This window comes from Impatiens glandulifera, chromosome 6 (assembly GCF_907164915.1).
Source record: "Impatiens glandulifera chromosome 6, dImpGla2.1, whole genome shotgun sequence".
NCBI classification, from domain to species: domain Eukaryota; kingdom Viridiplantae; phylum Streptophyta; class Magnoliopsida; order Ericales; family Balsaminaceae; genus Impatiens; species Impatiens glandulifera.
The window spans coordinates 30,779,286-30,807,212 of NC_061867.1; the positions used below are offsets into that span (position 1 = coordinate 30,779,286).

At 34.1% G+C, this 27,927-nt stretch overlaps 1 protein-coding gene across 1 annotated transcript; it reads left to right on the plus strand.

Moving 5' to 3' along the window:
- Nucleotides 1-15,079: 15,079 nt before the first annotated feature.
- Nucleotides 15,080-16,324, plus strand: LOC124943480 (LOB domain-containing protein 30-like). Its single transcript, XM_047483979.1, has 2 exons — nucleotides 15,080-15,382; nucleotides 15,977-16,324. Exons 1-2 carry the CDS (start codon nucleotides 15,080-15,082, stop codon nucleotides 16,322-16,324), a joined length of 651 nt encoding a protein of 216 aa, XP_047339935.1.
- Nucleotides 16,325-27,927: the final 11,603 nt, after the last annotated feature.

Genomic DNA, 27,927 nt, shown 5'->3' on the forward strand with positions numbered 1-27,927 from the left:
GAGTTTCTCTTTCTCTCTTAAATCATTTGCCTAGGTAATTGTCTTTGTCATTCAATGAACGCTCTCTTGTCCATTTTAGAGATATATATTCATCAAAATTAGAGATGAGTGATGATATAGGAATGATACCTCATAATTGTGTTCCATGAGTATCCTCAATTGGACACTACAATGCTCTGTATGTGAGACTTTTAGGTTCCTCGCATATTTAAGAGATGGTATTAATTATGGGTTCAGGGTGAAGACAATTACAAGGTAAGTGGGCTATAGTTATTACCTCACTAGAGTAGTTAGTATTGTCAAAGTGGAGGGGATTATTTGGGGGGTCTTGACATATGAGTGTGGAATTTGATGTTAGTAGGGTTATGGAAGAGTTTGTGGTAAGTTGGGTTGGATTAGGTTGTGTAAATAATGTATCGTGGGAGGGCTTAGAGGATGACAACAGACTTATCGAGAGGAGATCCATTAAAAGGAAGTCCCAAGTTTAGGTGATCCCTTGTTGTTGGAGAAATAGAATAATAATACATGTTTAGAAATCCAGAAATAGACAAGCTACAACAAAGGCCTAACAATAGGCAGCCAATTCAATTGAGCATCAAACAATTAAACAATCAAAGAAACAGAGAGCAAGACACCAAGCTTTTACGTAGACAACCCAAATTAGGTAAAAACTACGGGACACTTCGGCCACTTAAATCATCCACTATATCAAATGGGTATACAATGTTGTTCAATACAAGCCTAGAGGTAATCTAATAAAATTATCAATTAACCTCATCCTAACTTGTCATTCACATACATTATCATCATTACTAAAGATGGCTAATCAAATGGAGAAGAGATAAAAGAAATTAAAAGAAAAACCTAGTACTTTAATGGAGAAATTGTAGTTTCAATGGAGGAAGAGGGAGAGAGAACCAATCAACTTATGTGTTTTTTTTCTTTAATTAAATATTCCTAATGGGCTTTATTAATTTGTCAGGCCCAACTGCCAAATGAGCTGACCCAATAAATATCCCCCGTCAGCGTAACTTTGCGGGCTCCAATAAACCTGATCTCTCCCGACAATCTTTAAACTTGTCCGTATGCAAGGATTTTGTAAATATATCGGCACCATTCTCACTTGTATGAATCTTCTCCAAGTTAAACTGTTTTGCCTCAAGCACATCACGTATCCAATGATATCTCACGTCGATGTGTTTGGATCTCGAATGAAAAGCTGAATTCTTATAGAGATGAATGACACTTTGACTGTCGCAAAACAAAGTGAACTTCTCTTGCTTTTGACCCAACTCTTGTAGGAACTTCTTCATCCATAACACCTCTTTACATGCCTCAGTAGCTGCAATATATTCAGCTTCTGTAGTAGACAAAGCAACACACTTTTGAAACCTTGACTACCATAAAAAAACACCGCCTGCAAAGGTAACCAAAAAACTTGATACGAATTTTCTTGAATCAACATCACTCGCCATATCAGAATCTGTAAAGTCTTCCAAAATAGGAGTATCACTTTCGAAGCATAAACGTGCTTTCGAAGAGCCTCGAAGATATCCAAGAATCCACTTAATAACCAACCAGCTTGACTACCAATTGCGGAGTCATAATGTACATTCTTCATTTCATCTTTCTCTTTCTCACTTGTAGAATATTGTTTAGAACTCAACTTGAAATGGCCTACAAGTGGAACTGAAATCGGTTTTCAATTTTTCATTGCAAACCTCTCAAGTACCTTCTCAATGTAATTCTCCTGTGATAGCCAAAGTGTTCTGTTCTTTCTGTCTTTTGTGATTTACATGCCTAGGATCTGCTTCATTGAACCCAAATTCTTCATCGCAAAAGACTTGTTTAAATCCCTTTTGAGCTTCTCAATTTTCGCAATATCTTGTCCAACAATCATCATATCATCAATATAGAGTACAAGAATAACATAATCATCAATATCGTATCTCTTGATGAAAACACAATGATCAAAAGTAGTCTTACTATACCCATTTGCTTCCATGAAGGAGTCAAATTTTCTGTACCATTGTCTAGACGTTTGTTTGAGCCCATACAAGCTTTTCCTTAATCTGCAGACAAGATCTTCTTTACCTTTAACTTTGAAACCTTCGGGTTGTTCCATATAGATCTCTTCATTCAAGTCACCATGGAGAAATGCAATCTTCATATCTAGTTGTTCAATTTCCAAATCTTGACTAGCAGCCAATGCTAACACAACTCTAATGGATGACCTCTTCACAACCGGTGAGAAGATCTCTTCAAAATCAATCTCTTTTTTCTGTCCAAAGCCCTTCACAACCAGTCTTGCTTTGTATCGAGGTTGTGAGCTATTTTCTTGATGTTTCAACTTGAATATCCACTTGTTTTTCAAAGTCTTTTTTCCTTTCGAAAGTTTCACCAAGTCATAAGTCTCGTTCTCTTGTAAGGAATATATATTTTCTTGTATTGCCACCGACCACTTGTTCTTGTTTAATGAGACAATACTTCTTGATAGGTTTCTGGTTCTCCCTCGTCAGTCAACATCACATACTAATTGGGAGGATACCTACTAGAAGGTTGTCGCTGCCTACTAGATCTTCTAATATGCTGATCATCGGATGGATTTAGAGAACTATCATCACCTTGTCTAGCTTCCTCTGTTGGCTCAACATCAACTAGAGGAGTCTCATCAACCTCAACTTGGGCATTTTCCACATTATTGGGCTGTGATTGTGGTGTACGAATCCATTATCAGTAGGGGTGTTCAACGGTTCCGATTAAGATCGGTTTTGCATATTATTTTACAAACCGATTAATTGACCGTTAATGTTATCGGTTTTACCGGTTCTGGTTCTACCGGTTTTGGTCGGTTCCAGTCGGTTAACCGGGTTTAACTAGGAACCGGTAATTTAATTTTTTAAATTAAGTAATAAATTTATGAAATAATTTTATTTTCTAAATTATTGTTTGCACTTTCCTGTTATACTATTCTCCATCATTTCTTGTCTCTATTATAATATAATATAATATATTATTGTTATAATATATTATATATATTATAATATATTATATTATTATAATATATTTTATTGATATATTTAAGAATATATTATAATATATAATATAATATATTTTATATCTATTTTTTTTGTTAACTTTTTATATATTTCTTGAAAAAATTCAAATTCAAATTCATTATGTGAACTAGTCTTTGACCAACCAAGTATAGACAAATATGATTGAATCTCCTTCTCAACCGATCAAACGAGTAGTTAAATCGGTACGTTATAATAAAATAATTGTTATCTGAATAAATTATTTCAGTTTTTTTATAATTTATTTTTGTAAAATTTTAGAATAATTATAATTTTTTTTAAAAATAATTCTATAAGATTATAATTTAAAATTAAAAAATATTTTTTTATATAGATTATTAAATATTATTTATAAAATAACTAATATAAATTATAAAATATGAAATATATAATTAAATTATTATCGGTTTACTGGTTAAACCATTAGAAAAATAGGTAAACCGAAAACCGAACCGTTTAACCAGTAAAAAACCGGTTGACCGAAACCGCTAAAACTGGTTAACCAATAAACTGTTAAAATGGAACCGGTTAACTATCGGTTCGGTTGGGTTACCAGTTTTCCGGTTTTTATGCACAATCCTAATTATCAAGTAATTCTTTCTCCGTAGACTTCGGCTTTTCTTTTTTCTGAAAGTCTTCAATGGTCTGATCTTCAAAGAATACACACCCTGCTTCTAATGAGTTTCTTGTTAACCAGATCCCAATATCGGTACCCAAATTCTCCGTGGCCATACCCAATAAAGATACATTGTCTCGTCTTGCTATCAATGTTAGCTCTCTCATCTCGAGGAACATGAACAACAACTTTACAACCAAAAACTCTCAAGTGATCATAAGAGACGTCTTTACCTCTCCAAACTCTTTCTGGAATGTCGCTATCTAAAGGACTTGAGGGTGAAAGATTTATCAGATCAACCGCTGTCTTGATATTTCAATGAGCAAAGCTTTTGAAATAGAAATGCTCTGTTTTGAGTGTTGTTCTTCTCATACAGCTCACTCAAAATAGTCCACACTTTATGAGCATTAACCTCAGTAGCCACATGCTGATACACATTATTGTCAACCCATTGCCTGATTTTACCAACTACTTTTCTGTTCAATTTCTTCCAATTTGCATCTGTCATAGCCTCTAGTTTGCCTTTATCACCCAAAATAGTGTCTTCATAATCATAATTACACAATAAATCCTCCATCCGTGACTTCCAGATTGTGTAATTGGTAGCTTTTACTACTCAACGATTCTTCCATTTGAATTATACAAGAATCACCACCAAACGAACTCAGCTCTAATACCACTTGTTGAAGAAATTGAATAATAACACCTGTTTAGCAATCCAGAAATAGACAAGCTACAACAAAGGCCTAACAATTCTTTTTCCCATTCTGTATAATCAAATAGGCCGTCAATTCAATTGAGCATCAAACAATCAAACAATCAAAAAAATAGATAGCAAGACACCAAGATTTTACGTGGAAAACCCAAATCAAGTAAAAACCATGGGACACTTCGGCCACTTAAATCATCCACTATTTCAAATGGGTATACAATGTTGTTCAATACAAGACTAGAGGTAATATAATAAAATTATCCATTAACCTCATCCTAACTTGTAATTCACATACATTATTATCATCACTAAAGATGGCTAACCAAATGGAGAAGAGATAAAATGAAAATAAAAGAAGAACCTACTGCTTCAATGGAGAAATTACTGTTTCAATGGAGGAAGAACTGCTTTAATGGAGGAAGAGGGAGAGAGAACCAATTAACTGCTGTGTTTTTTTCCTTAATTAAATATGCCCTAATGGGCTTTATTAATTTGTCAGGCCCAACTGTCACCCAACACTTGTGTGATAATATTTGATATCTCATTAATTTGATTGTGTGTTTCATTTGATTGAGGCGTAATTATTGGGTATTTATTTCCCTCAAACAACCATATCAGAAGCGTAGAGAATGAGTTCCTTGATACTTATATTTTCAAAAAGGATGACAATAGGCTTATCGAGAGGCTCATCGAGATAGGCTGTCGAAAGATTTCTAGACCACTGTGAACGCATTCATGGACCATACCAATTATTTTTCATATCTTTTTTAAAACTTTAACAGTTGATCACATCATGGTTTAAACATCCACACACAAAACAAGTCACCCAAATACTCGTAGGAGAATTAAAACCAACTATTGGGAATGTTGTTTCATATTTTCCATATTTTTCTTATCATTTTTATTTTATTTTATTTTCGCTAAAGTATTAGTATTGAAAATACTCTACAATAATTATTAAATTTTACATAAATAACTACTAGAAGACTTTTGAGCTAATTAATTGTATTTTTTATTTTTTTTACTTATTTATTTATTTTGAATAATGTTTATTGTTATGTTTTTGTCGTTAATTTTGAAATAATTTTGAGCCAATAATTTTATTTTATTTTTAAAATAATCATTACACAGGAATAAAATAAATAATTAGCTTAGGAATCAATTGAATTCAAAAATAATTAAAATCTAGGTTATATTCAAATAAAAGAAAAAACATTAAAAAAATGAATAAATACATAAATAGGTTAAATGAAATAAATGCTTTTTAATTAATATAATTTATGTTTATTTTGCAGGTTGGAAAAAAATTTTAAAAAAATATTGATCGAAATTGACCGGGGATGGCCGTGTACGGCCACCGGACCAACGTAGCTAGCGAACGACCGGACCCAACCCAAATAGGGGAAATTCAAGGGTCCAACTCACACACAGACAGCCAAGCCATAAGCCAAAGTACGTAGAAACAAGACCCAAGCACGTTGCGTCGTGAGTGAGGACCAACGCGCATAAATGAGATCAAGCATCACCTCTCACCCATCACCTCGCACACTGTGTTTGGAGGAACTCCCAAGAATACAAAATAATGTCATCTTAGCCCTATATATTGCATGGGCTCATTTGAAAAATGGTTGAAATCATATATCATTGGCTACCAAATCATTTAATTTAAGAGGAGAAATGACCCCATGACGCTCAAATCATTTCCTTATGCTCTCATAAATCTTAGTGGCAACGAATTGTGACAAAGAAGTGAAATACCATTAATGACTTTGGTCTACGCTTGGCCTCCTGAACCTTGGACGTTAACCTTATGTCTAGGCTTCCGTTTGGCCTTCCTCTTTGCGCATCTGAGCTACGTGTGGCCTAGTACCGATTTGATTTCAACCAAACGGTTTTGGTCCCGTTTGACCATCTCCTCATCATTTATTCTATATATATTTTTACCTATAAAATAAAGAGGAATGATAAATACAACGAATGGTAAGCGAAAGCAAGGTCATGAATCCTACGTGGCCTTACCAGCTAGGAGAGAGGAAAAATATATAATTCACCAATAGGGCTTCATATTTTCCGGCTGCATTTATTTCTCTTCTCTGACTGCATTTATTTCTCCCCTGAAACTTCTCCATAGTATCGTTTTTAAGGATCTAGATTATTTGTTTTTATAGATCTAGGGTTTAGATTTTACAGATCTAAAGGTTTATGGATTTATTTCAGTTAGTTTTTGTATGATTTATTTCAGAACTGTTTGAACTTTCAGGAAACCAACACTGCCGATGCACCAAACTTGAACAACACAGTAGATGAAGAACTGAACCTAAACAAATCCACCTTTGTTGAACCCGAAAGGTACCCTATTGCCCGATTGATATAAAAAATGTACATTTCAATGTTTCAAAATGACCTGAAACCTACCTTTCTGGACCTGAAATTATGGTTTTGGGACCAAAGAGGGTCATTTCGGGACCATAAAGTTTGGTTTAAGGACCAGAAAGGATGGTTTCTTGTCCCGAAAACATGGTTTAAGGACCTCATTGATTGTTTATGGTTACAAATAGCTGGTAAAGGAACCCATGATGGTTGTTTCAGGACCCGAAAGTGTGTTTTTGGGACACATTATGAATGTTTATTGTCCCGAAACCACTCTTTCTAGACCCATACGGTGCTTTCAAGTCCCGAAATCAATCTTTCAGGTCTTGAAACTACTCTTTCGGGTCCCGAAATTACCTTTCTTGACCCAAAACCACTCCGAAATAGTGCTTTCTTGTCCCGAAAGGGTGGGTTCGGAACAAGAAAGGGTCCCAAAAGGGTGGTTTCGGGACAAGAAATGACCCTTTATTCTTGTCCCGAAACCTTGTTTCTTGTCCCGAAACTGTGTTTCCATTACCGAAATCGTTGTTTCTTATCCCGAAATCATTGTTTCTTGTCCCAAAACCGTTGTTTCTTGTCCCGAAACTGTGTTTCTTGTCCGAAAACCATGTTTCTTATCCCGAAAACGTTGTTTCATGTCTCGAAAGGGTGGTTTCGGGACAAGAAGAGTTGGTTTCGGGATCCAAAAGGATGGTTTCGGTACCCAAAAGGGTGGTTTCGGGACCCAATAGGGTATTTTCGTGATGTATTTTTTACGGTTGCACTTAATTTTTACAGTCACATTCCTACTATTGGAATGACATTTTTCTCCGAAGAAAACTTCTTGAATTCTACACATCATATGCCCACTTAATTGGATTCGGCATTACTAAGTTAGAGAGCAAAAATGTAGGTGGTAAGAGGAAATACTTCAGCATTGGTTGTGCCAAGAGTTTTATGAAAGAATGGAATACCAAAAATAAGTTTCATCAGCCTAGACCAATAACAAAGAATGATTGTAAAGCAAAGATTAATGTTGTTGTTCGAAATGAAGGGGAATATGTGATAACAAGTATTTTTTTTGACGCACAACCATACATTAAACCCTAAGAGGATACGTCATGTTAGATCCAACAAAGTAATATACGGAAATGTAAAGAGAAGATTGGATACAAACGATGGAGCTGGAATAATTGTGGCCAAAACATTTCAATCCCTTGTAGTGAAAGCTGGAGGGTATGAAAATATGTCTTTCGATGAGAGAACATGTAGAAATTACGTTACAGAAGCACAAAGGTTGAGGTTGGGTACTCCCTCATCGTGACTCGAAGTAATATATTTGGGCAGACTCGAAGTTTTTCAATTGATTTATTTGTTTGTTCTGCGTCATATATGGAGATTGAAGGCGTGCTGGAATTTTCATATGTCGCAAGGGAATTTTTCTGAGTTTTTTTGGAGCCACCACTTCAGGTACTTCCTCTTCGAGTACTACCTCATCGTGACCCCCCTCTTTTTGTACCACCACATCAGGTAGTACCTTATTGTGACCGCCCCTCATTGTGACCTCCCTCATCATCACCCCCCTCATCGTGTACCCCGACTTCTGTAGTGGGTTTTCGATCTTTGAAATATTTGTGCATGGCATCCTAAAACATTTATTCTTGTCCATTATTGTGTGTATGATGTGGATGGCGTTGTCAAACAATGGCGTTGTATCCCAGCCGGAACTTAAAGATACCAAATTTTTTCGTGGCTTTGTCAATCATCAATGTACATTTAGCAATCCACTTCAAATTCTCTGTAAAATTCATACTTGTTGCGTTCTCAGGTCCTGCTGTGTTCAGAGGTGTTATCTTCAGAGGTGGTAGTGAATTCATAGGCGGTGAATTAAAAGGTGGTGAATTCATAGGTGTTGACTTCTTCTTAGGTGCTGCCTTTTGAGGCTCAGACACCCCCACTTATGCATCATCGTTCTCCCCCAAATCCATATCTACCTCCTCGTTCTTCCCCCACATCTATATCCACATCCTCGTTCTCCCTCTATCCTGATATGTCTCTTCGTACTCCCCCTCAACCCCATCTATCTCGTCGTTCTAAAGAGTTGGTAGTGGAATGCGTCTAACATCACTTTCACGTCTGAATCCTCCATTTGCCCACTCCGTATATAGCCTAAACTTCAACGTTGTGTCATTCCAACGTGATAGTATAGGAAATCAACGCTCATTAACTCCTCTCAGTTCAGGGTTGCTCACCCTATACACGTAGCACAGCTGAAAAACATACATATGTTAAAATCATTTATTTTTGAAACTAGGGAAATAAATTAGTGATTAGTGATAACTTTCAATAAGGAATGTCTGTGGTCTTTGGAAATGTCGTTTTTCATTACCCTTCCATTTTTCACATGAATTAACTAATCCTTCAAGTACAAATTTGCACCAATTGAACTTTTTGATATTATCAACATCTGAAATTGATTTCAGAATTCTATATACCAGTAATTGAAAAAAATAGATTTGAAGATTATTTAACAATGCATATACCATACATATATGTTGTCATGCAAGTGAAAATAACATAAATGAGATATACCTGGTAACTTGACCCAGGTGATGACACCAGAGAAAGCAGATGACCACGAATAATACAAAGTCTATCTTGAAATTGTTGTCAGCTGCTTTGTTCTCAATCATTTTCATTGGCATATCAGTCACTAAAGGGGCGCCATTAACAGGGTAACACCATCGAGTCCTAAATGCCTTCAACTTATCATCGGTCTCGTTATTCTCGTATTCTACAATGTCCAACTCCCCTCTAGGGAGACCCAATATAATTTGAACATCCTCTTCTACGATTTTCACAAGTTCGCCACTCTCTAGGGTGAATGTACATTTACTATAGTCAAACTGTCTGACTAGATAATGAGAGATCTCCCTAGGGCATTTTGAAAGCGATAATGATAGTAGAGAGCCAAAGCGTATTGACTTCACATCCTCTTTTTGTTCATTAGACAGCAATTGAAGAAGATTGAACAGGCCAAAAGAAGATGTCCTAGTTAAAAATAAGTTATGGGGGCTGCTACTACTTTGGTTGGGGGCTGCTTTGGTTTCTTGGACATTCCTTTTACGTTTATTTGCTCTACAAAAACAAAAGATAAACATTTAAAAACCATGAAGTAGATAATCAAATAAATGAAGCATTTCGGGTCCTGAAACAAAACTTTCGGGTTCCGAAACCATCCATTTCGGTTCCTGAAACTACTAATTTCGGGTCCTGAAACCACACTTTCGAGACCCATAACAACCTAACACAATACAATAAAACTTCCGGGTCTTGAAACACCCATTTCTGGTCCCGAAACCATACTTTTGGGACCCATAATTCAGTCAAACGCAATAGAATCAAACTTTCAGGTCCCGAAACACCCATTTCGGGTCCTGAAACCACACTTTTAGGACCCATAACATCCAAACACAATAAAATCAAACTTTCAGGTCCCAAAACACCCATTTCGGGTCCTGAAACCACACTTTCGGGACCCATAATTTATCCAATCACAATACAATAAAACTTTCGGGTCCTAAAACACTCATTTCGGCTACTGTAAAATTACACTTTCGGGACCCATAATTCAGCCAAACACAATAGAATCAAACTTTCAGATCACAAAACACTCATTTCGGGTCCCGAAACCACACATTCGGGACCCATAATTCATCCAAACACAGTAGAATCAAACTTTCGGGTCCCGAAACACTTATTTCGGGTCCCGAAACCACACTTTCAGGACCCATAATAGCTAAACACAATACAAAGTAAACTTTCGGGTCCCGAAACACCCATTTCGGGCCCCGAAACCAAACTTTCAGGACCCTTAATTCAGCCAAACACAATATAAGCACACTTTCGGGACCCATAATTCAACCAAACACAATATAATCTGATAGGATCGGCTTTATCGATAGAGACGGGTGTCTGGCTAAGGATGACGGCTTATGAAAAACGGTTTGAAAGATATCCTATTAGGGATTTAATTCGCTTTCTATTCTACGCAAACACTTATAAACACTTGAAACAAATTCAAGGCGGAATTGTTTACTTGGGTTTGAAACACAAGATGAAATATGAAAAGATGATAGAAATGAAAGAACACAGCAGTTTGTTTATGGATGTTCGGAGAAACTCTCCTACGTCAAATATAGTTTACACACACTTAGCTCACTATAATATGATTCGAATCAAATACAGTTTACACACACTTAGCTCACTATTGAACATAACACTTTCTGTTTAATTACAAGATGAAGAATATCACTCAGCTAAAGGTGTTTTTGATTCTAGCTCTCTCTTGATTCACACACAGTACAATCAGAAAGAAGCTTCACAGTATGAGTTCAGTAAGCAAGATGATTTAGTGGTTTCTCTCACTGCAAAATCAGATTGCTTGTTCGTTGTGTTAGGCTAATTCGTAAGGTAGATTGTCCGTTGTCCTTGAGATTTGTTAAATACTGAGCAGGAGCTAACGGTCGAATCTTTTAGAATGATACGTGGCACTCTTCCATTGGAAAGCCTCCATTGTACACAACAGGTTCTGAGCACAAGGATTGATGTCGTACATCACTGGTAGTGCGCCGAATATTTCATCAGGGATGTACCAGCAAAACAAGTAATGTGAGGAAAAATCTCTTACGTGGCATTCCTTGGTTGGTTGCATATAGCTTTTGTACTAATCTTCACTAGAAAGTGGAGTAGAAGTAGGGTACAGCTATAGCACGTGGGTAGGTGAAATGTTAGATTCAAGCATACTACTTAAATTAACCATTAAACGTATTTTAGTTAGACGGAGTACAATCAGTCTAATGAAATCACACATCTCCTTTAAATAATAACGTCTATTACACCGCATGGTCTAATAGAATTAAACTTACGTCTAACTGCAATAACCATTAGACGATACGTCTAACTCCATTGAGTTAGACAACACGTCTAATTCCGGTTCTACCTCAGACTTGTCTAAATGAGTTAGACGCACGTCTAACTTTCACTAATTACACCACACGTCTAATTATCCAATAACCATTAGACGGTACGTCTAACTCCACTGAGTTAGACTACACGTCTAATTCCTGTTCTACCTCAGACTTGTCTGAAGGAGTTAGACGCACGTCTAACTTTTACTAATTAGACCACACGTCTAATTATCTAATAACCATTAGACGGTACGTCTAACTCCACTGAGTTAGACTACACGTCTAATTCCTGTTCTACCTCAGACTTGTCTGAAGGAGTTAGACGCACGTCTAACTTTCACTAATTAGACCACACGTCTAATTATCCAATAACCATTAGACGGTACGTCTAACTCCACTGAGTTAGACTACACATCTAATTCCGGTTCTACCTCAGACTTGTCTGAAGGAGTTAGACGCACGTCTAACTTTCACTAATTAGACCACACGTCTAATTATCTAATAACCATTAGACGGTACGTCTAACTCCACTGAGTTAGACTACACGTCTAATTCCGGTTCTACCTCAGACTTGTCTGAAGGAGTTAGACGCACGTCTAACTTTCACTAATTAGACCACACGTCTAATTCCGGACAAATTAAACTATCTGTCTAATTACAAGTCTATTAGACTACACGTCTAACTCCGGTGAGTTAGATGATACATCTAATTTCGAACACATTAGACTTACGTCTAATTCCGTGTATTCATTAGACTTACGTCTAATTCTTTACATTCATTAGACTACACTTCTAATTCCGATGAGTTAGAATGTACGTCTAATTTTATGCATTAGACTTATGTTTAATTCTATGCATTCATTAGACTACACGTCTAACTCCGATGAGTTAGACTGTACGTCTAATTCTATGCATTAGACTTACGTCTAATTCTTTACATTTATTAGACTACACGTCTAACTCCGATGAGTTAGATTGTACGTCTAATTCTATGCATTAGACTTACGTCTAATTCTATGCATTTATTAGACTACACGTCTAACTCCGATGAGTTAGACTATACGTCTAATTCTATGCATTGAATGCCAAAATCGGTCTAATGACCCTCATTAGATCCAAGTCTTATGAAATATTGTTTCAATACACCTGCATCAAAACTCATAAGTTATTTTATCATCAAAATCTCAGTGGTTAAATTATTTCAACCCTTAGTCAAAATAATTTGACCCAACATAATCATACTTTCGGGTCCTGAAAGTGTGGTTTAGGGACCCATAATGCAGCAATACACAATAATAATAGTTTTATATCATTAAAATCATCAAAATCATCAAAATCCCTTATCGTAAAACCCTTACTGATCTTAAAATCATCAAAATGATCTACGTTTCTAAAAGATAATATGTCTTATTTACATTGGAGTCTTTGGAGATCTTGGAATCTTGCATGGCGATGTACCTGGACCACCAGCCTGAAAAGAATAGTACTATGAACCCTAGACCAAGAAGATACACAAAAGAAGACAATATAAATGAAGTGTACATACACGAAGGTAGACCTACCATTTTCAATCGGAAAGACGATGAAGAAAGGAGAAGAAGTCGGGAATGCCGGAGAGCCAAATCGATCGCTAGAGAAGAAGTAAGAAGTCGGGGATAGACGGAAATGAGCAATGAAAGGAAGAAATAGGGGGAAACTAAAACGTTTTAAAATTATTTTTTTGGTTTCTTTCTCCTACCACGTGGCAAGGGCACGTAGGATTCGTGACCTTACTTTTGCTAACCATTCGTTGAGAATATCATTTCTCTAAAATAAATTAGTAACATAATATTTATTTTTGTCTATTCTATTTATTTGTGTATTTTAGAGTTTTATTTTTATTTTAAAATTTAAATGGTCTTAAATTTTTTTTTCAAATAATTATTTAATTTATATAAACCCTTAATTTAATTATTTTGTGATAAATTAATAAACATCTCTCCAAAATAATTATTTAATTTATGTTTTTCCTTTTAAATTAATTATTTTGGGATAAATGAAAACAACATTTTCCTTAAATAATTATTTAATTTTTTTACGGTTAAATTTATTATGAGAAATGGTTAAATTTATTATGAGAAATGATTGAGAAAGGGAATTTGAGAGAGGAAATGACGTTGTGCGATCTAATTAGTCAAAACAATAACAAAATTTCTCTCTTTTCATCCTTTATTATTTTTCCAACCAGTGACACATCATACCGTCCCAAATTTTCTCTCCTCATTAATTATTTTGGGATAAATGAATACAACATTTTCCCTAATAATTATTTAATTTATTTTTGGCCTTTATATTAATTATTTTGGGATAATTGAATACAACATGTTTCCTAAATAATTATTGAATTAATTTTTGGCATTTTGGATTAATTATATTGAAATAAATGAATATAAATATTTTGTTGAATATAATATTTTATAATTTAAAGGCATTTTGATTTAATTATTTAGGATAAATAAATACAATATTTTTCATAAATAATTATTTAATTTATTTTAAACCCCTTTTCCAGTATTATAATATTTCGAAAATTATTTTAAAGACTCGAAATTATTTTAAAAAATTCTATAAATTTGGTAAATTAATTTATTTTAAACGTTGTGTTCCGCAACCCTTTTGAAATCTCCTCGAGTTAAGTATATAATTTGCAGCCACTTTAACCAATTAATTAAGTGAGCAAAACTTCTAATCTCACGGGTTCGAATTCATGACCTCATTAAGACTGATTGCAAATCAAATTTTAGTGTATACTCGTTCTAAAGTGACAAGAAATAAGTGGTTAGTGCATAGATCAAGAGTAAAAATAATTCGACTTTTTTGTAGTAAGGCTCGTTTTGTGTATGATCTTTAGTTTAATCTCCGTGACAACCACCGAGTTGTGGTAGAGTTTTCGATTTCATCTATAGAGGAAGTTTAAAGGTTTTTGATGTTTTTGTTTGGCCATTTTTGTTGTTTTTTTTTGTTTTTGTTTTATTTTGTTGACGAAAGTTTTAGAAATTATTTGAAATAAATTTTAAAATAAATAATTTTTGAAAATTTAAACATTATAAAAATAAAATAAAAAATATTAGAATACTAATGGTTGAAATATAGATTATGTGAAATTTTTATGAAAAAAAATCTAAAATATTAAAGATAAATAGTATTTTATTACAACCATAAAACTTAATTTTCTTTTTCTATTACTTCACTTTACAATTAAAAGAACTCTACCAACCATCACCAATCTAAAAAAACACAGGTATAAGTTCAATCATTATTCATCCCAAGTTTTTACCCAAAAATAACTCAAACTTCTCTTAGAAAAAAATAAACAATGAGCACCGACACCAATTCCAGCGCCATAATCGTTATCAAGCCATGCGGAGCCTGTAGATACTTGCGAAAGAAATGCCTCGACAATTGCATATTCGCACCTTACTTTGATTCCGATAAAGGAACCGCCAATTTCGCATCGATTCATAATATTTTTGGAGCGAGCAACGTTACAAAACTTCTAACGAATATTTCGATCGACAAACGGCCCGATGCAGTTAGGACTTTAAATTATGAAGCTCATGCTCGTCTCCAAGATCCTATATATGGTTGCGTATCTCAAATCTTTGGTCTCCAAAATCAGGTACTTATGGATTTAAATATCAATAGTAACATGATTTAACATGAATTAATTAATCACATCAATTTAGAAACAAATCAGAACAATAATTAGGTCAAATCTTCTAAAAATAATTGGGTGTAATTATATGGTGATCTTATATGTATGTTTGTTCTTCTGAAATAATCGTTTTGCTTAATAATTCTATAAATGTCGTAACGCTGTGAAGGGATATCTACCTTATATGTTTCTTTTGACTTAACTTTGAGCTAATATTATAATATTTTGATTTGATTTGTTTATCTTATAGACGTCACTTTCATAAATATATTAATAATTAAAGAATTTTTTTTACAAATTAAACGTTTTAAAAATAAAAATTGACGTCACGACAAATTACTAAATATTATATTAGTTTTTCAAATTTAAAAAAATAAAGTCATCTTCTTTTAATATATATATATATATATATATATATATATTATTATTATGTACTATTATATGTCTTTGGAAATTTTAATTTTAACCAAGCAATGATATTAGGTAGAAATTCATGTTAATTGGTATGCTTTTTATTTTATTTAAAATTTTAATTTTTTAATACCTTTTTGGACATAGGTGATCAATCTTCAACGAGAGATTGTGTGCTTACAAGCCCAATTAGCCAGGCAGCCGCCAACTCACCAGCCACCTCAGCAACAGCTACAGTCTTCTCTGTCCATGTCGGACTACCCTTTTGGTGGTGGTGCCACCTATGATATGGCACCTCTCTTTGAGTTTGATCCTAATATTGGATCATCTCATCAGCCGGATTCATGGACAGCCGTTCAGCAGCAGTTCCATGATCGGAACCCATTCACCGGAGCTCCGGTGGGCGGCGGTGACGGCGGTGGTGGAGAAGATTTACCGATAAGGAATTATCGTGGAAGGAAAAGATCTGCCCCCAAGCATGCCACCTGTTACTAATTGATCACTTTTTATTTTTAATAATATATGTGAGATTTAAAAAATAATTATTACCGTTCATTATTTATTATTTATCTAAGTTTGGAAATTTCATATATTTTGATTCTTCCATGCCATTTATAAATTAAAACTTAGTGTTTTGAAATTTTGTATCTATATATTTTGAAGCTTTGTTCCTTCTTTTGGCATTAGTAGCTTCAATCTTTACCTTTAGAGAGCCCTCGGTTCATTACGAAGTCTTTGGAATTGGTGACCCATAAGCATTCAAATGAATTCAAACAATCCAAATGTATTATCTACCCAATTAGAACTTGGAAAACATTTTTTTTAAAAATATACCAACAGGTCTTTTTCACGATTTTCATTTACTAAGAAGGTTTGTTTAAAATTGGTACTATGCTAGTATTTTTTTAGTTCTTTAAAATAGTTAGAATATCTAAACAATTATCAAACTTGATTTTTTTCAAAACATACCAACTTGTTTTTATAGGTTTTTTTAGTAAGAAGGTTTGTTTGAAATTGGTACTATATTAGTAATTTTTTACTTGATTTTGTTTAATTAATTGATCGAAATTAGTTTTAATTAGGTTAAATATAAATGATTAGATATTGTAAACACTAAAAATTAACACTTCAATTTATAATATTAAAATAATTATTTTGAATTATTTTTAAATAAATAAGATTAAAATATTTAATCCCATTGCTAAAAATTAATTAAAATCAATTAATTATGATTGTGTTAAATTAATTAAGAGTTAAAAATACAATAAAAATAAAATTATTTAGAACAAATGTTGTACCCATATTATCTCAAAATAATTTTAAAAAAATTATAATACAAAAATAAATAATTTAGAATTAATTTTATATTCAATTCACCTAAAAGAATTATTTATTTAAATCCAAAAAAATATACAAAAATAAAATAAATTGGTAGTTTATTTTTACAATGATTAACAATCTCTTTATTTCTCCCTTCAAACTCAGGAATACAATTTATCAAGAAAAGGTCAAAGCCCTTATCGAATTTGATCTGATGACTTACTTCTTACCATGGCCAATAGTATTGGCCATTTAACCTACTTCCCTTCAACTATTCATGTCATGTTAAAAAAATACTAGATACATTTCAGTATCTTGTATAATATTCATTCCCTAAATTTAATTTGTAAATTTCACTATTATTTTAATATTTTTATATTTAAAATATCAAAATTAAAGCCAAAAAGTGAAAGAAAAATCGATTTCAAATAAACTCTTTAAGGTTTTAAAATAAAAATAAATGTGTAATCCTATGTGGCCAAAACCAAGAAAATCGGTTTCAGCGTGCATCAGGACCATCATATCAGCGCTGGATTTTCATTTTGCATCTAGGAACGCTCCGTGTATGCGGTTATAATCGAGGATAAGCACACACGCGAAGAACTAGAATAACTAACTAAATATTAGCCTTATTAGCCCAAACACCAACGAAACGCCAGGACACGATGGAACGACGTCGTTTTGGCCTTCGATCTTCTTCTTCATCATGACACCGTGAATATAAGCTTCAAGATCCATGTTGATCTTGTGTTTTTGGAACTTAGTCATTGATCCACCAAATAGTTTAAGGACCCTAAAGGGTCATTTCGGGTCCCAAAAGGATGGTTTCTTGTCCCAAAAGCATAGTTTAAGGACCTCATTGATTGTTTATGGTTAAAAATAGTTGGTAAAGGAACCCTTGATGGTTGTTTCGGGACCCTAAAGGGTGTTTTCGGGACACATTATGAATGTTTATTGTCCCGAAACCACTCTTTCTAGACCCATAGGTTGCTTTCAGGTCCTGAAACTAATCTTTCGGGTCATGAAACTACTCTTTCAGGTCTTGAAATCACATTTCTTGACCCGAAACCACTCTGAAATGGTGCTTTTTTGTCCCGAAAGGGTGGTTTCAGGACCCAAAAGGGTGGTTTCGGGACAAGAAAGGGTACTGAAAGGGTGGTTTTGGGACAAGAAATGACCATTTCTTCTTGTCCCGAAACCTTGTTTCTTGTCCCAAAACTGTGTTTCTTTTCCCGAAATCGTTGTTTCTTGTCCCGAAATCGTTGTTTCTTGTCCCGAAATCGTTGTTTCTTGTCCCAAAATCGTTGTTTCTTGTCCCAAAACTGTTGTTTCTTGTCCCGAAACTGTGTTTCTCGTCCCAAAACTGTGTTTCTTATCCCGAAACCATTGTTTCATGTCCCGAAAAGGTGGTTTCGGGAAAAGAAGAGTTAGTTTGAAGACCCAAAAGGATGGTTTTGGGACACGAAAGGGTTGTTTCAGGACCCGATAGGGTATTTTCGGGACGTATTTTTTACGGTTGCACTTAATTTTTGCAGTCACATTCCTACTGTTGGAATGACATTTTCCTCCGAAGAACAACTTCTTGAATTCTACGCATCATATGCCCACTTAACTGGATTCGGCATTACTAAGTTAGAGAGCAAAAATGTAGGTGGTAAGAGGAAATACTTCAGCATTGGTTGTGCCAAGAGTTTTATGAAAGAATCGAATACCAAAAATAAGTTTCATCGGCCTAGACCAATAACAAAGACAGATTGTAAAGCAAAGATTAATGTTGTTGTTCGAAATGAAGGGGAATATGTGATAACAAGTATTTTCTTGAGCAACCATACATTAAACCCTAAGAGGATACGTCATGTTAGATCCTACAAAGTAATATACAGAAATGTAAAGAGAAGATTGGACACAAACGATGAAGCTGGAATAATTGTGGCCAAAATATTTCAATCCCTTGTAGTGAAAACTGGGGGTATGAAAACATGTCTTTCGATGAGAGAACATGTAGAAATTACATTACAGAAGCACGAAGGTTGAGGTTAGGTACTCCCTCATCGTGACCCCCTCTTTTTGTACCACCACATCAGGTATGACTTCATCTCAGTAATCTATTTGGGCAGACTCAAAGTTCTTCGGTTGATTTATTTGCTTGTTCTACGTCATATATGGAGATTGAAGGCGTGCTGAAATTTTCATATGTCGCAAGGGATTTTTTCTGAGATTTTTTGGAGCCACCACTTCAGGTACTTCCTCTTCGGGTACTCCCTCATTGTGACCCCCCTCTTTTTGTACAACAACATCAGGTACTACCTCATTGTGACCCCCCCTCATTGTGACCTCCCTCATCATGACCCCCCTCATTAGGACCCACCTCATTTTGCCCGGCCTCATTGTGACCCCTCATCATCACCCCCTCATCGTGTACCCCGACTTCTATAGTGGGTGTTCAATCTTTGAAGTATTTGTGCATGGCATCCCTAAAACATTTATTCTTGTCCATTGTTGTGTGTATGATGTAGATGGCGTTGTCATACAATGACGTTGTATCCCAGCCGGAAGTTAAAGATACCAAATTTTTTTGTGGCTTTGTCAATCATCAATGTACATTTAAAAATCCACTTCAAATTCTCTATAAAATTCATACTTGTTGCGTTCTCAGGTCCTGCTGTGTTCAGAGGTGTTATCTTCAGTGGTGGTAGTGAATTCATAGGCGATGAATTAAAAGGTGGTGAATTCATAGGTTTTGACTTCTTCTTAGGTGCTGCCTTTTGAGACTTAGACACCCCCACATATGCATCATCGTTCTCCCCCACATCCATATCTACCTCCTCGTTCTCCCCCACATCCATATCCACATCCTCGTTCGCCCCCCTATCCTGATATGTCTCTTCGTACTCCCACTCAACTCCATCTGTGTCCTCGTTCTGAAGAGGTGGTAGTTGAATGCGTCTAACATCGCTTCCACGTCAGAATCCTCCATTTTCCCACACCGTATACAACAACTCCAACGTCGTGTCATTCCAACATGTTATTATAGGAAATCGACGCTAATTAATTCCTCCCAATTTAGGGTTGCTCACTTTATACATGTAGCACAGCTGAAAAACATACATATGTTAAAACCATTTATTTTTGAAACTAGAGAAATAAATTAGTGATTAGTGATAACTTACAATAAGGAATGTATGTGGTCCTTGGAAATGTCGTTTTTCATTACCCTTCAATTTTTCACATGAATTAACTAATCCTTCAAGCAAAAATTTGTACCAATTGAACTTCTTGATATTATCAACATCTGAAATAAATTTCAGAATTCTATACTTGTAAGTGAAAAAAATAGATTTGAAGATTATTTAACAATGCATATACCATACATATATGTTGTCATGCAAGTGAAAATAACAAAAATGAGATATATCTAGTAACTTGACCCAGGTGATCACACTAGAGAAAGCAGTTGACCACAAATAATACAAAGTCTATCTTGAAATTGTTGTCAGCTGCTTTGTTCTCAATCATTTTCATTGGCATATCAGTCACTAAAGGGGCGCCATTAACAAGGTTATCCCATCGAGTCCTAAATGCCTTCAACTTGTCATCGGTCTCGTTATTCTCATATTCTACAATGTCTAGCTCCCCTCTGGGGAGACCCAATATAATTTGAACATCCTCTTTTTCGATTTTCACAAGCTCGCCACTCTCTAGGGTGAATGCACATTTACTATAGTCAAACTGTCTGACTAGATAACGAGAAATCTCCCCGGGGCATTTTGAAAACGATAATGATAGTAGAGAGCCAAAGCCTATTGACTTCACATTCTAATTTTGTTCATTAGAAAGCAATTGAAGAATATTGAAAAGGCCAAAAGAAGATGTCCTAGTTAAAAATAAGTTGTGGGGTTTGCTACTACTTTGGGAGATGCTGCTTTGGGGGTTTCTTTGGTTTCTTGGGCATTCCTTTTACGTTTATTTGCTCTACAAAAAAAAAAGATAAACATTTAAAAACCATGAAGTAGATAATCAAATAAATGAAGCATTTCGGGTCCTGAAATAACACTTTCTGGTCCCGAAACCACCTATTTCGGGTCCTAAAACTACCAATTTTGGGTCCTGAAACCACACTTTCAGGACCCATAACAGGCAAACACAATATAATCAAACTTTCGGGTCCCGAAACACCTATTTCGGATCCCAAAACCACACTTTCGGGACCCATAATTTAGTTAAACGCAATAGAATCAAACTTTCAGGTCCCAAAACACCCATTTCAGGTCCTGAAACCACACTTTTGGGACCCATAATAGCCAAACACAATAAAATCAAACTTTCAGGTCCCAAAACACCCATTTTGGGTCTTGAACCCACACTTTCGGGACCCATAATTCATCAAATCACAATACAATAAAACTTTCGGATCCCGAAACACTCATTTCGGGTCCTGAAACCACACTTTCGGGACCCATAATTCAGCCAAACACAATAGAATCAAACTTTCAGATCCCAAAACACACATTTCTGGTCCCGAAACCACACTTTTAGGACCCATAATTCAGCCAAACACAATAGAATCAAACTTTCGGGTCCCAAAACACTCGTTTTGGGGTCCTGAAACCACACTTTCGGGACCCATAATAGACAAACACAATGCAATTAAACTTTCGGGTCCTGAAACACCCATTTTGGGTCCTGAAACCACACTTTCGGGACCCTTAATTCAGCCAAACACAATATAACCACACTTTCGGGACTCATAATTCAACCAAACACAATATAATCATACTTTCGGGTCCCGAAAGTGTGGTTTAGGGACCCATAATGCAGCAATACACAATAATCATAGTTTTATCATTAAAATCATCAAAATCATCAAAATCCCTAATCGCAAAACCCTAATCGATCTTAAAATCATCAAAATGATCTACGTTTCTAAAAGATAAGATGTCTTATTTACCTTAGAGTCTTTGGAGATCTTTGAATCTTGCATGGTGATGTACCTGGACCACCAGCCTGAAAAGAATAGTAGTATGAACCCAAGACCAAGAAGATACACGAAGGAAGACAATATAAATGAAGTGCACATTGTGATCGATTTTTTTAAAAAAATATTTTTGATCGACTAGTTTGAAAATTTTGGGACACTCTTTAAAAATTTTAGTTTTTGAAAACGTGAGGGGAATTAATTTTAATGTTGAAAAAATTTAAATTTTAAAAACAAGGCTTTATAGACAACTCCATATCTTATCTTCCCGTCGAATCTGGGAGAGATTGGGAGTTTTTTAATGGGAAGTATGTCATAGGCCTTTTTTTTAACTTTTTTGAATATTAATTAACATCACGACTAAAGAGTCGCCACCTAATTTCAAAAATTAGGAATCTAAGAGATGTGAGTTCGGCGTTTGGTTACGTGTGGGAAAGGGTTTTTTAGACGCTATGTCCCACAATGCCCCCAAGGTCTCTACTAATTAATTTTGGCCTTTCTTTAAAACATTCTTACGGTTTATATTTTAGAATTTTCAATTTTAAACATTTAATGGGTTTGCATGAGATAAACAAATGAGCAAAGATAAAAGAAAACGAGAGCAAATAATTCACACATAAAGTTATCCGAAAAATCAAAACTAGGCAAGTTATTAATCAAAAATTAATTGGCCTAAGTCTAGATTAATTTTTAAGAAACTTTAGTGAATTATTTAAAGGTCTAAAATTTTACTATTTTGGGGTTTTTTATTTAAATAAAAAAAATAATAAAAAATAATAAAAAATAATAAAAAATAATAAAAAATAAAATAAAAAAATCCTAAGTCTAAAGAAAATCCTAAGTCTTGGACTAGGTTCAATTTTAATTAGAGTTTAATTTTAAATTTTTTTTCTAACCTAGGATAAAACAAGCCACAAACTCTTAATTAAGCAAAATAAAAAAATGTCAAACAAACAAACCCTAATACTAAAAAAAACAGAAAATAAAATAAAAAATAAATAAATAGATAAATAAACAAATAAATGCAGCTCGGTCCTCCATCCTTGGTCTTCTGATGCTCGGTCCTTGGTCTTCATTCCTCGGTCCTAAGTCCTGGATCCTCAGTCCTGGGTCAGCTTCAAGTTTTCAACATGACCCTATTCTAACTTATTTATGGTGATCCAAATGGATCCCAAATTGCATAAAAAAAAAAAAAATTATTAACATATAAGTATACATTTATATATGTAAAATACTTAAATCTAACCATTCAAAAATATAAAATAAATTAATAAAATTGTATATAAAAAAAAACAGATTTTTTTTTAAATTTTTTTATTTTTTTTTATACTTGCTGTTTTTTTGTTATGAGTCTTTTTAAATGGCCAATTCAAGGGCCGATTTTTGTTTTAAAAAGAAACTTTTGTTTTCTTTTTGGTCAAGGACCTTTTATTTACATTGAAATTTTATCTTATTTTTTTAGTTATGTTTTATTATGTTACATATATACATACAAAATAAAGAAAATGCTACACGCCTATCAAAATAGCAAACTTAAGAGGAATAATGTATGGGATTTGAGTGAAAGATAAAATAAATAAAAAAAACAATTTCTAATTCAAATTAAAATATATAAAAAAAACAAAATTGTGCAAAGAGTCTTACAATGGGGTTGCTTCTTTGCAAAGAGGAATGGAAATTCTAAACAAAAGGCTTATGGCCAACAAAACTAGTTGGAGCTCTTATTTAGATTCTTAAAAGAAAGAGGGCAGATTTTTAGATAAAATGCAGCCCAATAGAGAAGGTAGAAGGTGAAGGGAGATGTCGAGAAGGTTGAAGGTCAACGTCAAGAGTTTAAGAAGCTTTGCTAGGGTATTAAAAAGGATATTTATAGGCAAAGTTATGAAACCCTAGGGTCCAAAGGACCATTTAACACACTTGACTGTTGGGAAAAAAAATTATTTTAAACATTTACAAATGTTTAAAATAATGGATCAATCTCCACTTGACATGTCAATAAATATCAAGTTTTCATCCAATGAGATTTAAGCTTTATTTAATAAATGATGTAATACTTGGTCATTTTAATTTTTAATTAAAAATGACCAAGCCTTCATGCTTCTCTTCAACACACGGCTGAATTATTCTTCCTTTGACAATTTCTTCCTTTATTTTAGCAATCTCTTTTTTCTTTCTTTGACCTAGGATGCTTCTCATGATTGTGTAGACGTCGTTATCTTTTTATTTTTGCACGTTATCTCCTTTACACACCCCTTTATCCTACAAAAAAAATATTTTGTTAAAAACACAAATAAACAATTTTATTTTTAATTATTCTTATTTATAAGGAACAATTCTAATTAAATAAATAAAATGCTGACTAATTTATTCAAGAAATCAAATCTCAAAGTCTAATCTAACTAATCTAACAAACTAATCTAATTGAAAGAAAACAAAATATAACTAACGAAATTTTATAAAAACGTTAATATATTTTTTGTAAAATATTTTTTTTTAATTTTTATTTTTTTATAAATACCCAAGGTAATTAATTAAATAAAACCATGAATATTCTAAGTATAATAACTTCTCTAAGTGTTGTAACATAGACAAATTACTACCTTAACTTTATTAAGAATCCAAAATCAATTATTTTCAAAAACTCAATTCTTCTAAAAATAATCATCTTTAATATAAATCGTGTAATGAGCCCGTGAATGAATTCGAAAAATCTTGTATAGGCTTGGATTTATTAAAAGCATAAACTATAAAATTGGGGGGTAAAAAATGAGTGTCTACAGAATGCCCCTCTTGGACAAAATTTGTAGAAAACACTCGGTTTTAGAAAAATGCATGTCCAAGCTTGAAAATAGGCACTGCGTTTTGAAAACACCCAACTTATAGTTTATTTTGGATCCTTTGAATGAAAAGAGAACAAACCTGACGAGTCTCTCGGGAGACCCGTGTAATTTACCCTTCATTCTTCAAAGTCGGTTTATCATCCACTCGTTGACGATTCACCTTTGTTTAGAATATGCATCGCTCCTAGTTTATCGATCTTGTAGATCGAGCCTGGTGGTTTCGACCATATTTCTACACACCTCGCCTAGTCTTTGGATCGTACATGAGTACACATCTTGACTCAGTTTGTTGATTGTGTTTATTGTTTATTACTCTTTTCATTGAGCAATTTAATAGTCATTTTAATCACAACTATGTTTAGTGATTATGTTTGTCTAGCTTTTCACATGGAGCGAAAAAAATCTTAATGATTATTCTAATCACAACTCTGCTTAGTGATTATTATAGGTTTAAGTATCGCTGGTCAGTTTAGCGAATTACTATATAATCACAACTCTACTTAGTGATTATTATAGATTTAAGTATCGCTGGTCAGTTTAGCGAAATACTATTTAATCACAATTTTGCTTAGTGATTATTATAAATTTAATTGTCGGTGATTAATTTAGAGAAATACTATTTAATTGCGATTCTGCTTAGTGATCATAAAGATTTAAGTATCGCTGGTCAGTTTAGCGAAATACTTTTTAATCACATATCTACTTAGTGATTATTATGAATCTAAGTATCGCTGGTCAATTTAACGAAATACTATTTAATCACAATTCTACTTAGTGATTATATAGATTTAAGTATAGCTGGTCAGTTTAGCGAAATACTTTTTAATCACGATTTTGCTTAGTGATCATATAGATTTAAGTATCGCTGGTCAGTTTAACGAAATACTTTTTAATCACGATTTTGCTTAGTGATTATTATGAATCTAAGTATCGCTGGTCAATTTAGCGAAATACTATTTAATCACAATTCTGATTAGCGATTATTATAGATTTAAGTATCGTTGGTTAGTTTAGCGAAATACTATTTAATCACAATTCTGATTAGTGATTATATATATTTGAGTATCGCTGGTCAGTTTAGCGAAATACTTTTTAATCACAATTCTGATTAGTGATTAATATAGATTTAAGTATTGCTGGTCAGTTTAGCGAAATACTATTTAATCACAACTCTGATTAGTGATTATTATAGATTTAAAGTATTGCTGGTTAGTTTAGCGAAATAATTTTTAATCACAACTCTAATTAGTGATTATTATAGATTTAAAGTATCATTGGTCAGTTAAGCGAAACACTTTTTAATCACAACTCTGTTTAGTGATTTAAGTTTGAAGTTAGACTTCCTTAATTTTCAAAGCACTAGCGTCTTCTTCAACGGTCTTGAAATACTTTCAAGAATCGGTTCTATACGTTTTTCCTTAGAGTGTGTCGAGAGGAAACCACATGTAACCGATGTTCTTCGAGATTCATGTTGTCACTTTTGGGGACTTGTCTTTCGCCGAGACGTTTTGCCCTGAGATTTTCGAGGGATTTGTTCGCTCGAATGCTTAATCTTTCAACCATGCGTCATGAGGTTGAGTCCCGCTTCTCAAATTCGGAGGTCAATGTACTTAAGATTCTATGGACTTGTGCTCTTTTATACTCGGTATATTTAATAGAATCGGTACATTCTTATTCTTGCATTGGCAATTTAGACAAGAGTTTAGATGAACAACAAATGGTGATTTCAATATCTCAACCTCTATAAGTATTTTTTCTATTTTATTCGGCCTCTTTTCTTTATGATCGGGGTGTATCTGATAGATTCAAACACTTTGTTCTTTATTAGCAATTAGATAGAATCTAAATGATCAACAGTATTGTATTTCATATCACAACCAACACAGTCTTTGTTTAATTGATTTTACTTTTCTTGAGGTTTTAGATCTTTGGCACTTGGCCTCCAATTGAGACGAGACATCGCCTTTGTTGATGACATGGTTCCGAGTTTGGGCATTCATCTTTTTATGAGCTCCTTTTTAAATATCAGTAGTTTAAGCTTTCGTTTAGGCTCGAGGTAGATCCATTTGCGAAGCGCTTTACTCGGATTCCACAAGTTACATTAGTTTGTCAAGAGACATCCATTGGGGAGAAACATATTTTCCCGCATCCCTACTTATTTCTTGCACTCGCTCATCAATTCGCTTGGCACTAGAAAAATTTAGGGGTCTATCTTGTTTTTATCTTCCACAAATGCCCCTAGTTTCGACACAAGAGGTTTGATTGTTTTGGATAGATTTGTGATCCCAATTTCTCGTTGGCTTTAACTCTTTGGGGATGTATTTTGTCCTAGCTCAAGATTTGGCTTGCTGGGGATTTGGGACCGTACTTGTGAAAAGTTGCCTACGTATTCTCATAAAAGGAGAAATTCGGTCCGAACGTAGTTCCGAAATTGTATCACGGATAGATCGTGATCCCGCATTTCGTTGAGGAATTTTCTTAAGTTTCTGCTGGAGTTGCAATTGACTTAATCTGGGGAAATTTTCTTAAGTATCTGCTGGAGTGGCAATTGACTTAAGCTGAAAATCTTTTAAGATCCTAATCTGCTAGAGAATAAAGTGTTTAGCCATGTGTTAGGCGTTATATTTACTCATTTAAGCTAACTTTGTGAGGATCTTTCAATCATTTCATTTTTATAAAATGCCCTTAGTGTCGATATAGGGTTTGATTTTCGAAAATGTTTAGGACCGGGCTCATATAAGCTGCCTATGTATCCCATAGCTAGGGGAAGTCATGTCCAACGTAGTTCGATGCACGTTGTTTGTGAAAAATGTTTATTTGAATTCTTGTGAAAACATTGAGATCCTAAGTCGAAAAGAAAAATACTTTAGCTTTGGGCGTTATATTTTCTCAAGTGGGACTCCATGAGGATCTTGTGGTCATTTTTATTTTAATAAAAATGCCCCTAGTGTTGACTAGGAGTT

Coding starts and splice junctions, on each gene's coding strand:
- LOC124943480 (XM_047483979.1), top strand. CDS start 15,080: ATGAGCACCGACACCAATTCCAGCGCCATAATCGTTATCAAGCCATGC. Junction 15,383..15,976: donor TCTTTGGTCTCCAAAATCAG/GTACTTATGGAT, acceptor TTTTGGACATAG/GTGATCAATCTTCAACGAGA.